Below are 16,404 nucleotides of genomic sequence, written 5' to 3' on the forward strand. Positions count from 1 at the left end.
CTCCGCCAGTTCATCCGAGACCAGAAGCCAAAGGGGTCCACGGCTACAGCTGCCCTTGCCGATGACTACACCAACAACCGGGCCCCTGAGGCCAGGAGAGCGGCCACCAGCAGCACCTGGAGAGGGGGTAAGATGAATTCTGCGACTGCCCCACCTGCCCCTAGACTGCAGGGGGTGTCCCCCTCAACTCCCCTCTCCAGGCCCGTGGCGGAACCAAGACGGTGCCACCAGTGCAACCTACCTGGACACTTCAAGGCCATGTGCCCTCAGCGTCCCAAGGCCCCGGCTCCGTCCCCGTCCCAAGGGCCGCCCAAGGTGTATTGTGTGGGTGGGGGTGGTGGTAGGTCCCTGGACAGCTTCCAACCTGTCACCGTCGGCCGGTCTGTGACCATAGGACTGCGAGACAGCGCCTCGGAGGTGACTCTGGTGCGGCCTGAGATGGTGTCCCCCCAAGACTTGATCCCTGGAAAAACCCTCGCTGTCTCCGGGATTGGAGGCACTGACCCGGCGCTGCCTGTTGCTGACATTTATGTGGACTGGGGCGCAGGGCGAGGGGTGAGGGAGGTGGGGGTAACTGATCGGATCCCCGCAAACGTGCTACTTGGGACAGATTTGGGGCAGATAACCTCCCAGTTTGGGCCCCAACCAAGGGCTGAACCTTCAGCCAGTACTGACATGCCTCCGGACAATGTTAATGTGTTATCTATGAATGATGTAAGGGAGGAGGGAGTGAACTCTGATATTTCTGCTTGCATAGACACCATAGACACACACACAGCTGCAGCTGTGACAGGGGAGGGGGTCAGAGAAAGGTGTGACAATGCCTCTACAAGTAACCAGCCTGTGAGCTGGGATCTGTTGCCCTCTGCAGGGATAAGCAGAGAGCAGGGTGCTGCAGGGGGAGGACCAGTGTGTGGGGTGGGGGCTACCACAGCAAATGTGGGGTCCCCAGAGATTTCACAGCGGGGTTCTGTTGCTGCAGGAGGGGAACAGGCAGGTGAGATTGGGGCCGGTCCAGGAGCGGAAGTGCTCCCAGGTAAGATCTCGGTGCATGGTTCCCCCACAACCGGGGTGTCAGGAAGCCAGGTAGGTCTGCCTGAACCGGCGACTTGGTCAGGAACGGAGGAGGAGCAGGCACGACCCACGGTCGCAGCGGCTGTGGCCGCTGTCACCCGCAGGGGGAGTGCTGGAAGCCAAGGGGCCTCCCGGAGGTCCGATAGCTCTTCCCCTTCTGACCAAGTGGCAGCCGAGTCAGGTGGAGGCCAGGACACAGGTCCCGGGGTACTGACTGAAGATGTGACAGTCTCGTCGATTCTGGCCACATCTAGTCAGGGGTTTCAGGCAGCGTTAGAAGCTGACGACAGCCTGAAAGCTCTTAAGGAGCAGGCGGCACAGCCTCCCTCGGACTCGGACCCGGAGCGAGTGGTCTGGGACCAAGGACGGCTGTACCGGGCCACGGTCCAGCAGGGTTCACCGGAGGCGTGGCCCAGGGACCGACAGTTGGTGGTACCCTATCCGTTCCGGACGGAGTTGTTGCGGATCGCACATGAGATTCCGATGGCCGGACACCTAGGGATCGCTAAGACCAAGGCCAGGTTAAACCAGCATTTCTACTGGCCGAAAATGGGGGCCGATGTGGCTGCCTACTGCCGTTCGTGTGAAACCTGTCAGAGAGTGGGGAAGGCGGGGCCACGCCCCAAAGCCCCACTGGTATCTCTGCCAATCATCGATGAGCCTTTCAGGAGGGTGGCTGTGGATCTGGTCGGCCCGCTGGCCATCCCCAGCAGCTCCGGGAAACGCTTCATACTGACGGTAGTGGACTATGCCACCCGGTACCCAGAAGCAGTGGCCTTGTCGTCCATTCGGGCTGACAAGGTGGCCACCGCATTGCTGGAGATTTTCTCCCGAGTGGGTTTTCCCCAGGAAATGCTCACTGACCGGGGGACCCAATTCATGTCCCAGCTGATGGAGGCCCTCTGTAAGCAAGTCCAGGTGCGACATCTGGTGGCCAGCCCGTACCATCCACAGACTAATGGCCTGTGCGAGCGGTTCAATGGCACCTTAAAGCAGATGCTTAAGATGTTGGTCGACTCCCATGGGCGTGACTGGGAGCGGTATCTCCCACACCTGTTATTTGCTTACCGGGAGGTTCCACAGGCCTCAACGGGATTCTCACCGTTTGAGCTCCTGTACGGGCGACGTGTGCGGGGCCCCCTGGCTCTGGTGAAAGAGGCTTGGGAAGGGGATTTGGCCACCCCTGGAGTGTCGGTTATCGAGTATGTCATGCGCTTCCGGGACAAAATGCAGGCCTTGACGCAACTGGTACACGACAATATGGCTCAAGCCCAGGCCGATCAGAAGCGTTGGTACGACCAGAACGCTTGTGAGAGGACCTACCAAGTGGGTCAAAAGGTGTGGGTACTGGTCCCCGTACCACAGGACAAGCTTCAGGCAGCCTGGGAAGGCCCATACCTCGTGTACCAGCAGCTCAACCCTGTAACGTACCTGGTCACCCTGGACCCTGCCCGTGGAAGGCGGAAGCCCTTCCATGTGAACATGATGAAGGCACATCATGAGCGGGAGGCATGTGCGCTCCCCGTGTGCAACCTGCCCGAGGAGGGAGAAGCGGAAACCCTCTTGGATATGCTAGCCCAGGTTAGGGCAGGCGGATCCATTGAGGATGTGGAGGTTGGCCACCAGCTCTTGGAGGACCAACGGTCCCAGCTGTGGGCCACCCTACACCCCTTCCGGGGGTTGTTTACCAACCAGCCCGGAAGGACTGACTTGGCTGTCCATCACGTGGACACTGGGGATCATCCCCCGATCCGGCGTTCAGCATATCGGGTCTCCCTGGAGGTGCAGCAACACATGCGCCAGGAGATTGACGAGATGCTGAAGCTGGGGGTGATCCAGGCATCCAACAGCGCTTGGGCCTCGCCTGTAGTCCTCGTCCCTAAGAAGGACCGAACCACTCGGTTCTGCGTGGACTACAGGGGGCTCAATGCGGTCACGGTCGCCGATGCGTACCAAATGCCACGCATCGATGACCTGCTCGATCAGTTGGCCGGGGCTCAGTACCTGACCATCATGGATCTGAGCCGGGGATATTGGCAGATCCCCCTGACTCGCAAGGCCAGGGAACGCTCTGCCTTTATTACCCCATTTGGACTGTACGAGTCCACGGTGATGCCATTCGGGATGAGGAATGCCCCTGCCACTTTCCAGCGGATGGTCAACACCCTGCTCAAGGGACTTGAAGGGTACGCGGCCGCGTACCTGGATGACATTGCCGTCTTCAGTCCCACCTGGGAGGACCACCTAGAGCATCTAGCACAGGTGCTCAGGCGGATCCACCGGGCAGGTTTGACCATCAAGCCGGGAAAGTGTCAGCTGGCCATGAGCGAGGTCCAGTACCTCGGTCACCGGGTAGGTGGGAGAACACTGAAGCCCGAGCCTGAGAAAGTGGAAGCCATCGCATCCTGGCCCACCCCCAGGACCAAGAAGCAGGTGATGTCCTTCTTGGGGACCGCTGGGTACTATAGGAGGTTTGTTCCATGCTATAGTAGCCTGGCAAAGCCCTTGACGGACCTCACCAAGGAGAAGCTGCCCTCTGCAGTTGATTGGACAATGGACTGCGAGACAGCCTTCCGGGCCCTAAAGGACGCCCTGTCCAGCCCGCCCGTGCTACAGGCAGCCGACTTCACGCGGCCGTTTGTAGTACAGACCGACGCCAGTGACTTCGGCCTCGGTGCGGTGCTCAGCCAGGTGGACTCTGCGAGCCAAGAGCACCCAGTCTTGTACCTGAGCAGGAAGCTGTTACCAAGGGAAGTTGCCTATTCCACGATGGAGAAGGAGTGCCTGGCCATAGTGTGGGCCCTGCAGCGTCTGCAACCCTATCTATACGGGCGCCACTTCATCGTGGAGACGGACCACAATCCCCTCAGCTGGTTGCACACCGTCTCTGGGACGAATGGGCGATTGTTGCGATGGAGCCTTGCGCTCCAGCAATACAACTTCACCATTCGCCACAAAAGGGGCCGTGACCACGGTAACGCAGACGGGCTGTCCCGACAAGGAGAGGTCGCGGACGGGCGCACGGGGGAACACCGGAGTGTGCTGCCCCCTAGCGCCCTCAAAAGGGGGGAGGTGTGAGGCAAATCCCGGGATATGAAGATGAATTATGACTCCAGTCATAATCCCTCATCACTCCCTGGCAGTGCCCCCCCCCCTTCTTGTTCTCAGTGTTCCACTTACACCTCCATGGCCATGTCCTGTGATATGGAAATGAGGTGGTGTGGGAACAATGGACACAGGATGACTCCCTGCCGTCACCCTGTAACAAGAGTTGTATCTCATTAGCAAGGCTATGGAACTAGCTAGACAGAACGACTCCAGTAAAAAATGGTTCATATCTCGCAAGCCATATTTCCGATAAATATGGCAACCATAAAAATGGTGTCTCCGCATGCGGACGATGCCGGCACACCCTTTTTATGGGAGCAGGACATTGGGAAATGCCCCAGGCGTGATATCAGCCAATGGGGAACTGGCAGACAGGTCATGAGTCCCCTCGTTCTGTAGCTAAATTCATAACTGTCACAATGAGAGCATTGGCGTCCGCCTACGACGCTCCCAGGCAAAGTTATGGCCCATATTCCATGTTGGGATATTGTCCATAACTCAAGCCAGGGGTGGAGCAGTGCTCCCTCTGAGGTCACGAAGGTAGGAGGGGACCTGGATTGGTCCAGGTTGATAACCCTACTTCGGCCATTTTCCAGTGTCTTTTCGCTGGGGGCACGTGTAGGAAACATCTGTGGGAAGGATCCTAGAAACCTGGGTACAGCGCCCCCCTGTGGCCAGACGCAACAAGGTAACTGCTGGAACTGTGTATGCCTGTTTGTAACCCATGCTTTGATTGTAACTGTACTCTGACATATGTATATTCTGTAGATTCCCTATTGTATATATTGTAGTTTCTAGTGTGCTTTAGGCTGATTAAATTATATAATTAATCTTGGGCTGTTCTGTTATCTCGATCTTGAATCCCACGTCTGTGTGTTCGGCTAATAGTTACCGTAAATCGGTTGGTGGCAGCGAATTGTGCCAAGGATTATTGTGGGGAGGCCAGTGAGATTCGGGGAGATTTTATATATTCCGCCCGCGGAGGTCGGGGGAATATATACCTTACTCTCACCGGGGACCCTTCAATAATCGGCATAAGTAGTATAGCGGCCTCCTTGCTTATTGTCGGGCAATTCCATAATTGGCCTGACTATAAGAGGGGCGCTAGAGAGCGCGTCACGTGCTCTGTCTGTCGATCGGGAGGTATAAAGGAGGGGTGACCCCCACTTGTTACCCCCCGATTGTGACGTACTGGTAGCCAGCGCGGGGGATTTCTGAGTGACCCCCCCGGTGGTTTGTGACATATTGGTGGCATAGCGGTGGGATCGAGATAATAGTGTGTGTGAGTGTGAGACCCATACTCCCAGACACTAAAGACTGCCTGCAGCAGCTGTGGCTGCTGGGGTCTTCAGACTAGCTCAACACTAGAGTGTCAGAGTGCAGATACTGTAAGGTGTGTGGAGGCATCAGGTGTCAGTTCTGTGTCAGTGACCAAAAGTCTGCAAGAATGGCTGATGGCACCAGGAGCAGAGCTATGCAACTGGCCAATGCTAAGGCAGGAGCCGAAGAGAGGGAGGACGGTGCTGTGGACAGCAATGAGGAGGTTGCCCACGAGTCCTCCAGGAGCTCGACGCCAGAAAACCGTTCTGCCGAGGACATTGCGCAACCTGGCACTGCTGGACAAGATGAGGAGCAGCTCACCCAAGGTTCCTCAACGAGCCAGATGCCAGCCCTCCGCTCTGAAAGGGACAGTGAATCACCAGGCTCCGCAGCGTGCCGCAGATCACCACGTGCCATTCCACCGAGCCTGGGAGGCTCGGATAGCCTTCTTCAAATGGCTATGGCCCTTCTCCAGGCTGGAGACCAGAAGGGCTACAAGGAACTCCTGGCAGAGCGCAGGGCAGAGCGGCAGGCAGCGCGTGACGCTGAGGCTGCGGAGCGGCACGCAGAGCGTGAGGCTGCGGAGCGAGAGCGGCAGGCAGCGCGTGAAGAGCGAGAGCGACAGGCAGACCGTGACTACCAGCTGCAGCTAGCTCAGCTCCGGCCCTCATCAGCCACATGTGACCTTCGAGACACCAAACTTCCAAAGGTCCGTGTTGAGGACTTCCCAGTGCTGGAGAAGGATGGAGACTTGGACTCTTTCTTGACTGCTTTTGAACGGACTTGCTTGCAGCACCATCTGGACAAGGACCAGTGGGCCAAATACCTGACCCCCCGTTTAAGGGGTAAGGCCCTGGATATCCTTGGGGACTTGCCTGCTGAGGCAGATCAGGGCTACGACACCATCAAGCGGGCCCTGATCCAACAGTACAACCTCACTCCAGAGTCCTACCGCAAGAAGTTCCGGAGCCTACAGAAGGGACCAAAGGACTCCTGGGCTGACCACCGGCGGGCACTTGCCCGAGCTGCCGACCACTGGACCCAAGGCCTGCAGCTTTCCACCGGACCGGAGATCCTGGACTTGTTCATCACGGAGCAACTCTTGTGGAACTGCCCTGAGGATCTCCGCCAGTTCATCCGAGACCAGAAGCCAAAGGGGTCCACGGCTACAGCTGCCCTTGCCGATGACTACACCAACAACCGGGCCCCTGAGGCCAGGAGAGCGGCCACCAGCAGCACCTGGAGAGGGGGTAAGATGAATTCTGCGACTGCCCCACCTGCCCCTAGACTGCAGGGGGTGTCCCCCTCAACTCCCCTCTCCAGGCCCGTGGCGGAACCAAGACGGTGCCACCAGTGCAACCTACCTGGACACTTCAAGGCCATGTGCCCTCAGCGTCCCAAGGCCCCGGCTCCGTCCCCGTCCCAAGGGCCGCCCAAGGTGTATTGTGTGGGTGGGGGTGGTGGTAGGTCCCTGGACAGCTTCCAACCTGTCACCGTCGGCCGGTCTGTGACCATAGGACTGCGAGACAGCGCCTCGGAGGTGACTCTGGTGCGGCCTGAGATGGTGTCCCCCCAAGACTTGATCCCTGGAAAAACCCTCGCTGTCTCCGGGATTGGAGGCACTGACCCGGCGCTGCCTGTTGCTGACATTTATGTGGACTGGGGCGCAGGGCGAGGGGTGAGGGAGGTGGGGGTAACTGATCGGATCCCCGCAAACGTGCTACTTGGGACAGATTTGGGGCAGATAACCTCCCAGTTTGGGCCCCAACCAAGGGCTGAACCTTGAGCCAGTACTGACATGCCTCCGGACAATGTTAATGTGTTATCTATGAATGATGTAAGGGAGGAGGGAGTGAACTCTGATATTTCTGCTTGCATAGACACCATAGACACACACACAGCTGCAGCTGTGACAGGGGAGGGGGTCAGAGAAAGGTGTGACAATGCCTCTACAAGTAACCAGCCTGTGAGCTGGGATCTGTTGCCCTCTGCAGGGATAAGCAGAGAGCAGGGTGCTGCAGGGGGAGGACCAGTGTGTGGGGTGGGGGCTACCACAGCAAATGTGGGGTCCCCAGAGATTTCACAGCGGGGTTCTGTTGCTGCAGGAGGGGAACAGGCAGGTGAGATTGGGGCCGGTCCAGGAGCGGAAGTGCTCCCAGGTAAGATCTCGGTGCATGGTTCCCCCACAACCGGGGTGTCAGGAAGCCAGGTAGGTCTGCCTGAACCGGCGACTTGGTCAGGAACGGAGGAGGAGCAGGCACGACCCACGGTCGCAGCGGCTGTGGCCGCTGTCACCCGCAGGGGGAGTGCTGGAAGCCAAGGGGCCTCCCGGAGGTCCGATAGCTCTTCCCCTTCTGACCAAGTGGCAGCCGAGTCAGGTGGAGGCCAGGACACAGGTCCCGGGGTACTGACTGAAGATGTGACAGTCTCGTCGATTCTGGCCACATCTAGTCAGGGGTTTCAGGCAGCGTTAGAAGCTGACGACAGCCTGAAAGCTCTTAAGGAGCAGGCGGCACAGCCTCCCTCGGACTCGGACCCGGAGCGAGTGGTCTGGGACCAAGGACGGCTGTACCGGGCCACGGTCCAGCAGGGTTCACCGGAGGCGTGGCCCAGGGACCGACAGTTGGTGGTACCCTATCCGTTCCGGACGGAGTTGTTGCGGATCGCACATGAGATTCCGATGGCCGGACACCTAGGGATCGCTAAGACCAAGGCCAGGTTAAACCAGCATTTCTACTGGCCGAAAATGGGGGCCGATGTGGCTGCCTACTGCCGTTCGTGTGAAACCTGTCAGAGAGTGGGGAAGGCGGGGCCACGCCCCAAAGCCCCACTGGTATCTCTGCCAATCATCGATGAGCCTTTCAGGAGGGTGGCTGTGGATCTGGTCGGCCCGCTGGCCATCCCCAGCAGCTCCGGGAAACGCTTCATACTGACGGTAGTGGACTATGCCACCCGGTACCCAGAAGCAGTGGCCTTGTCGTCCATTCGGGCTGACAAGGTGGCCACCGCATTGCTGGAGATTTTCTCCCGAGTGGGTTTTCCCCAGGAAATGCTCACTGACCGGGGGACCCAATTCATGTCCCAGCTGATGGAGGCCCTCTGTAAGCAAGTCCAGGTGCGACATCTGGTGGCCAGCCCGTACCATCCACAGACTAATGGCCTGTGCGAGCGGTTCAATGGCACCTTAAAGCAGATGCTTAAGATGTTGGTCGACTCCCATGGGCGTGACTGGGAGCGGTATCTCCCACACCTGTTATTTGCTTACCGGGAGGTTCCACAGGCCTCAACGGGATTCTCACCGTTTGAGCTCCTGTACGGGCGACGTGTGCGGGGCCCCCTGGCTCTGGTGAAAGAGGCTTGGGAAGGGGATTTGGCCACCCCTGGAGTGTCGGTTATCGAGTATGTCATGCGCTTCCGGGACAAAATGCAGGCCTTGACGCAACTGGTACACGACAATATGGCTCAAGCCCAGGCCGATCAGAAGCGTTGGTATGACCAGAACGCTTGTGAGAGGACCTACCAAGTGGGTCAAAAGGTGTGGGTACTGGTCCCCGTACCACAGGACAAGCTTCAGGCAGCCTGGGAAGGCCCATACCTCGTGTACCAGCAGCTCAACCCTGTAACGTACCTGGTCACCCTGGACCCTGCCCGTGGAAGGCGGAAGCCCTTCCATGTGAACATGATGAAGGCACATCATGAGCGGGAGGCATGTGCGCTCCCCGTGTGCAACCTGCCCGAGGAGGGAGAAGCGGAAACCCTCTTGGATATGCTAGCCCAGGTTAGGGCAGGCGGATCCATTGAGGATGTGGAGGTTGGCCACCAGCTCTTGGAGGACCAACGGTCCCAGCTGTGGGCCACCCTACACCCCTTCCGGGGGTTGTTTACCAACCAGCCCGGAAGGACTGACTTGGCTGTCCATCACGTGGACACTGGGGATCATCCCCCGATCCGGCGTTCAGCATATCGGGTCTCCCTGGAGGTGCAGCAACACATGCGCCAGGAGATTGACGAGATGCTGAAGCTGGGGGTGATCCAGGCATCCAACAGCGCTTGGGCCTCGCCTGTAGTCCTCGTCCCTAAGAAGGACCGAACCACTCGGTTCTGCGTGGACTACAGGGGGCTCAATGCGGTCACGGTCGCCGATGCGTACCAAATGCCACGCATCGATGACCTGCTCGATCAGTTGGCCGGGGCTCAGTACCTGACCATCATGGATCTGAGCCGGGGATATTGGCAGATCCCCCTGACTCGCAAGGCCAGGGAACGCTCTGCCTTTATTACCCCATTTGGACTGTACGAGTCCACGGTGATGCCATTCGGGATGAGGAATGCCCCTGCCACTTTCCAGCGGATGGTCAACACCCTGCTCAAGGGACTTGAAGGGTACGCGGCCGCGTACCTGGATGACATTGCCGTCTTCAGTCCCACCTGGGAGGACCACCTAGAGCATCTAGCACAGGTGCTCAGGCGGATCCACCGGGCAGGTTTGACCATCAAGCCGGGAAAGTGTCAGCTGGCCATGAGCGAGGTCCAGTACCTCGGTCACCGGGTAGGTGGGAGAACACTGAAGCCCGAGCCTGAGAAAGTGGAAGCCATCGCATCCTGGCCCACCCCCAGGACCAAGAAGCAGGTGATGTCCTTCTTGGGGACCGCTGGGTACTATAGGAGGTTTGTTCCATGCTATAGTAGCCTGGCAAAGCCCTTGACGGACCTCACCAAGGAGAAGCTGCCCTCTGCAGTCGATTGGACAATGGACTGCGAGACAGCCTTCCGGGCCCTAAAGGACGCCCTGTCCAGCCCGCCCGTGCTACAGGCAGCCGACTTCACGCGGCCGTTTGTAGTACAGACCGACGCCAGTGACTTCGGCCTCGGTGCGGTGCTCAGCCAGGTGGACTCTGCGAGCCAAGAGCACCCAGTCTTGTACCTGAGCAGGAAGCTGTTACCAAGGGAAGTTGCCTATTCCACGATGGAGAAGGAGTGCCTGGCCATAGTGTGGGCCCTGCAGCGTCTGCAACCCTATCTATACGGGCGCCACTTCATCGTGGAGACGGACCACAATCCCCTCAGCTGGTTGCACACCGTCTCTGGGACGAATGGGCGATTGTTGCGATGGAGCCTTGCGCTCCAGCAATACAACTTCACCATTCGCCACAAAAGGGGCCGTGACCACGGTAACGCAGACGGGCTGTCCCGACAAGGAGAGGTCGCGGACGGGCGCACGGGGGAACACCGGAGTGTGCTGCCCCCTAGCGCCCTCAAAAGGGGGGAGGTGTGAGGCAAATCCCGGGATATGAAGATGAATTATGACTCCAGTCATAATCCCTCATCACTCCCTGGCAGTGCCCCCCCCCTTCTTGTTCTCAGTGTTCCACTTACACCTCCATGGCCATGTCCTGTGATATGGAAATGAGGTGGTGTGGGAACAATGGACACAGGATGACTCCCTGCCGTCACCCTGTAACAAGAGTTGTATCTCATTAGCAAGGCTATGGAACTAGCTAGACAGAACGACTCCAGTAAAAAATGGTTCATATCTCGCAAGCCATATTTCCGATAAATATGGCAACCATAAAAATGGTGTCTCCGCATGCGGACGATGCCGGCACACCCTTTTTATGGGAGCAGGACATTGGGAAATGCCCCAGGCGTGATATCAGCCAATGGGGAACTGGCAGACAGGTCATGAGTCCCCTCGTTCTGTAGCTAAATTCATAACTGTCACAATGAGAGCATTGGCGTCCGCCTACGACGCTCCCAGGCAAAGTTATGGCCCATATTCCATGTTGGGATATTGTCCATAACTCAAGCCAGGGGTGGAGCAGTGCTCCCTCTGAGGTCACGAAGGTAGGAGGGGACCTGGATTGGTCCAGGTTGATAACCCTACTTCGGCCATTTTCCAGTGTCTTTTCGCTGGGGGCACGTGTAGGAAACATCTGTGGGAAGGATCCTAGAAACCTGGGTACAGCGCCCCCCTGTGGCCAGACGCAACAAGGTAACTGCTGGAACTGTGTATGCCTGTTTGTAACCCATGCTTTGATTGTAACTGTACTCTGACATATGTATATTCTGTAGATTCCCTATTGTATATATTGTAGTTTCTAGTGTGCTTTAGGCTGATTAAATTATATAATTAATCTTGGGCTGTTCTGTTATCTCGATCTTGAATCCCACGTCTGTGTGTTCGGCTAATAGTTACCGTAAATCGGTTGGTGGCAGCGAATTGTGCCAAGGATTATTGTGGGGAGGCCAGTGAGATTCGGGGAGATTTTATATATTCCGCCCGCGGAGGTCGGGGGAATATATACCTTACTCTCACCGGGGACCCTTCAATAATCGGCATAAGTAGTATAGCGGCCTCCTTGCTTATTGTCGGGCAATTCCATAATTGGCCTGACTATAAGAGGGGCGCTAGAGAGCGCGTCACGTGCTCTGTCTGTCGATCGGGAGGTATAAAGGAGGGGTGACCCCCACTTGTTACCCCCCGATTGTGACGTACTGGTAGCCAGCGCGGGGGATTTCTGAGTGACCCCCCCGGTGGTTTGTGACATACGGTATGCAGTGTTATAGAACGTCAGTACAGTGTAGACCACGGCCTACCCCAACATTTATCTATAGGCAGCCCAGACGTAGGTAATGAGCTTCAACCCAATCTTTTGACATTTGCATCAATCAGTTAACACTGCAAAGTGCTTTATTTTAAATGTGACAGAAGAATAAGATTAAGTGAACCGGTCACTGTTATTGCTTCGCTCTATCTGGATGATGTCACTCCAGGCACAATGGAAGAGAGAAGCAAGTAGTCAGAAATCTGCGGATGTCATCACTACAATCCACAACCCCCCCGCCCACAACCCCCACAAGACCCCCACACTGCGTACAATCCACAACCCCCCACAAGACCCCCACACTGCGTACAATCCACAACCCCCCACCAGACCCCCACACTGTGCACAATCCCCCCACTGCGCACAATCCAAACCCCCCACTATACACAATCCAAACCCCCCCCACAAGACTCCCACACTGCGTACAATCCACAACCCCCCCAAACTGCGTACAATCCTAACCCCCCACTATACACAATCCAAACCCCCCCCACAAGACCCCCACACTGCGTACAATCCACAACCCCCCACAAGACCCCCACACTGCGTACAATCCACAACCCCCCACCAGACCCCCACACTGTGCACAATCCCCCCACTGCGCACAATCCAAACCCCCCACTATACACAATCCAAACCCCCCCCACAAGACTCCCACACTGCGTACAATCCACAACCCCCCCAAACTGCGCACAATCCAAACCCCCCACTATACACAATCCAAACCCCCCCACAAGACTCCCACACTGCGTACAATCCACAACCCCCCCAAACTGCGTACAATCCAAAGCCCCACACCAGACCCACCCACTGCACACAATCCACAACCCCCCCAAACTGCGTACAATCCAAAGCCCCACACCAGACCCGCACACTGCGCACAATCCACGACCTCCCACACTGCGCATGCACAATCCACAATCCTCCTCACACTGCGCACAATCCAACCCCCCACTACCAGACCCCCACACTGCACACAATCCCCTACTAGACTCCCACACTGCGCACAATCAACAACCCCCCTCACAACCCGATCCCACACTGCGTACAATCCCCCCAACCAGAACCCACACTGGGTACAATCCTCCAACCAGATCCCACAGTGCGTACAATCCTCCAACCAGATCCCACACTGCGTACAATCCTCCAACCAGATCCCACACTGCGTACAATCCTCCAACCAGATCCCACACTGTGTACACCACACTGTGTACAATCCTCCAACCAGATCCCACACCGCGTACAATTTCCCCAACCAGATCCAACACTGCGTACAATCCCCCAACCAGATCCCACACTGTGTACAATCCTCCAACCAGATCCCACACTGCGTACAATCCTCCAACCAGATCCCACACTGCGTACAATCCCCCCAACCAGATCCCACACTGGGTACAATCCCCCAACCAGATCCCACACTGCACACAATCCCCCCAACCAGATCCCACACTGCACACAATCCCCCCAACCAGATCCCACACTGCACACAATCCCCCCAACCAGATCCCACACTGCGTACAATCCCCCAACCAAATCCCACACTGTGTACAATCCTCCAACCAGATCCCACACTGCGTACAATCCTCCAACCAGATCCCACACTGCGTACAATCCCCCCAACCAGATCCCACACTGGGTACAATCCCCCCAACCAGATCCCACACTAGGTACAATCCCCCAACCAGATCCCACACTGCACACAATCCCCCCCAACCAGATCCCACACTGCACACAATCCCCCCAACCAGATCCCACACTGCGTACAATCCTCCAACCAGATCCCACACTGCGTACAATCCTCCAACCAGATCCCACACTGCGTACAATCCTCCAACCAGATCCCACACCGCATACAATTTCCCCAACCAGATCCAACACTGTGTACAATCCCCCAACCAGATCCCACACTGTGTACAATCCTCCAACCAGATGCCACACTGCGTACAATCCTCCAACCAGATCCCACACTGCACACAATCCCCCCAACCAGATCCCACACTGCACACAATCCCCCCAACCAGATCCCACACTGCACACAATCCCCCAAACCAGATCCCCCTCTGCGCACAATCCACAACCCCCCAACACCTGACCCCCACAACAGCCCCCCTCCCACCCAGATCTCACACGGAGCACAATCCACAGCCTCCCTACAACCAGAACCCCACAACAATTCCCCCGCCTCTGTACAATCCACAAACAGCCACCGGGGCCCCACACTGCGCACAATCCACAGCCCCTTCTACAAACCAACACTCCTGAACTCCCCCTAGACTCTTTCACTTGGTACAGTCCTGTCCCCCGTTCTTTGCCCCGCCCACTATACGCGCTGAGGACACCACTTTCCCCTCCCTACAAGAGTGCATAGCTCCGCCCCTCAGCTCCCGGCCGTACTCGCGCCGCCCTTCTTTACTCCTCCCACCTTGCTCTTCGGCGCGCGCTCTGGGAGACACCGGAAACCGCCTACAAAAGCGACACGTGACGGCAGCGCCACGTGATCATGTGATGTCATACCCACCTAGAGCCCATACACTCTAACAGGAGGGGGAGACAAACTGCTGGGAGTCTGCAAGATGGCGGCGGAGTGCTAGAGGTGCCGCCGATTCTCCGACGATTTTCCAACTCATTTCGTTCCTTCTTTTTCGTGTTTTTTTTTTTATTTGTCTTGAGGAGATTTTTAAGGAAAAAAAACGGAAGGAGACACCGGTCAGAGGAAGCCGCCGTTATCTCCACAGTGAAGCAGCGGAGGCCGCAGCTCCGCCCGCACGGGAGGCAGCAGACATCTTTTTTTTTTTTTTCCCTTCATTTTTTTTCCCTCTCGTTTTAATTTGACGCTTGGTCCGGGATCCGCTGGTGAAGCTCCCGGGCTCCGGCGCCATGACGTCCATACACTTCGTGGTCCATCCGCTGCCCGGCACCGAGGACCAGCTCAATGACCGGTAATTGAGTGGGGGAGGGGACTGCAGGCCGAGGCCTGAGGCCTAGAGACATCCCGCCATCCTCCGGGGGCACGGGGCGGTCTGAGGGGCTACTGATACACGGGTCCCCCAATATTCACACATTGGGGGGGGGCTGCCCCCTAATAACAGATGGGAGGTGCCTCTTAATAGTGTTTGTGGGGGGGGGGGGGGTCCCTGAGGGGCTGCAGCGTGAGGGTATACTGATACACGGGCCCCCTCAATATTCACACATGAGGGGGGTGCCCCTTACTAGTGATGGATGAGGGGGGGGTGCCCCTTACTAGTGATGGATGAGGGGGGGTGCCCCTTACTAGTGATGGATGTGGGGGGGTGCCCCTTACTAGTGATGGATGTGGGGGGGTGCCCCTTACTAGTGATGGATGTGGGGGGGGTGCCCCTTACTAGTGATGGATGAGGGGGGGGTGCCCCTTACTAGTGATGGATGAGGGGGGGGGTGCCCCTTACTAGTGATGGATGAGGGGGGGTGCCCCTTACTAGTGATGGATGAGGGGGGGTGCCCCTTACTAGTGATGGATGAGGGGGGGTGCCCCTTACTAGTGATGGATGAGGGGGGGTGCCCCTTACTAGTGATGGATGAGGGGGGGTGCCCCTTACTAGTGATGGATGAGGGGGGGTGCCCCTTACTAGTGATGGATGAGGGGGGGTGCCCCTTACTAGTGATGGATGAGGGGGGGTGCCCCTTACTAGTGATGGATGAGGGGGGGTGCCCCTTACTAGTGATGGATGAGGGGGGGTGCCCCTTACTAGTGATGGATGAGGGGGGGTGCCCCTTACTAGTGATGGATGAGGGGGGGTGCCCCTTACTAGTGATGGATGAGGGGGGGTGCCCCTTACTAGTGATGGATGAGGGGGGGTGCCCCTTACTAGTGATGGATGAGGGGGGGTGCCCCTTACTAGTGATGGATGAGGGGGGGTGCCCCTTACTAGTGATGGATGAGGGGGGGTGCCCCTTACTAGTGATGGATGAGGGGGGGTGCCCCTTACTAGTGATGGATGAGGGGGGGGTGCCCCTTACTAGTGATGGATGAGGGGGGGGTGCCCCTTACTAGTGATGGATGAGGGGGGGGTGCCCCTTACTAGTGATGGATGAGGGGGGGTGCCCCTTACTAGTGATGGATGAGGGGGGGTGCCCCTTACTAGTGATGGATGAGGGGGGGTGCCCCTTACTAGTGATGGATGAGGGGGGGTGCCCCTTACTAGTGATGGATGAGGGGGGGTGCCCCTTACTAGTGATGGATGAGGGGGGGTGCCCCTTACTAGTGATGGATGAGGGGGGGTGCCCCTTACTAGTGATGGATGAGGGGGGGTGCCCCTTA

General features: G+C 57.6%; 1 protein-coding gene across 1 annotated transcript in view; it reads left to right on the forward strand.

The window, feature by feature from the left end:
- Positions 1-14,624: 14,624 nt before the first annotated feature.
- The window catches only part of UBR5 (ubiquitin protein ligase E3 component n-recognin 5), a 392,825-nt gene continuing 391,045 nt past the window's right edge, over positions 14,625-16,404 (forward strand). The window contains exon 1 of the mRNA XM_075353032.1: positions 14,625-15,046. Coding sequence (XP_075209147.1) covers positions 14,985-15,046 — 62 coding nt within the window. The 5' untranslated portion in view covers positions 14,625-14,984. The remainder of the gene's footprint in view (positions 15,047-16,404) is intronic.

This window comes from Anomaloglossus baeobatrachus, chromosome 6 (genome assembly GCF_048569485.1).
Source record: "Anomaloglossus baeobatrachus isolate aAnoBae1 chromosome 6, aAnoBae1.hap1, whole genome shotgun sequence".
NCBI lineage: Eukaryota > Metazoa > Chordata > Amphibia > Anura > Aromobatidae > Anomaloglossus > Anomaloglossus baeobatrachus.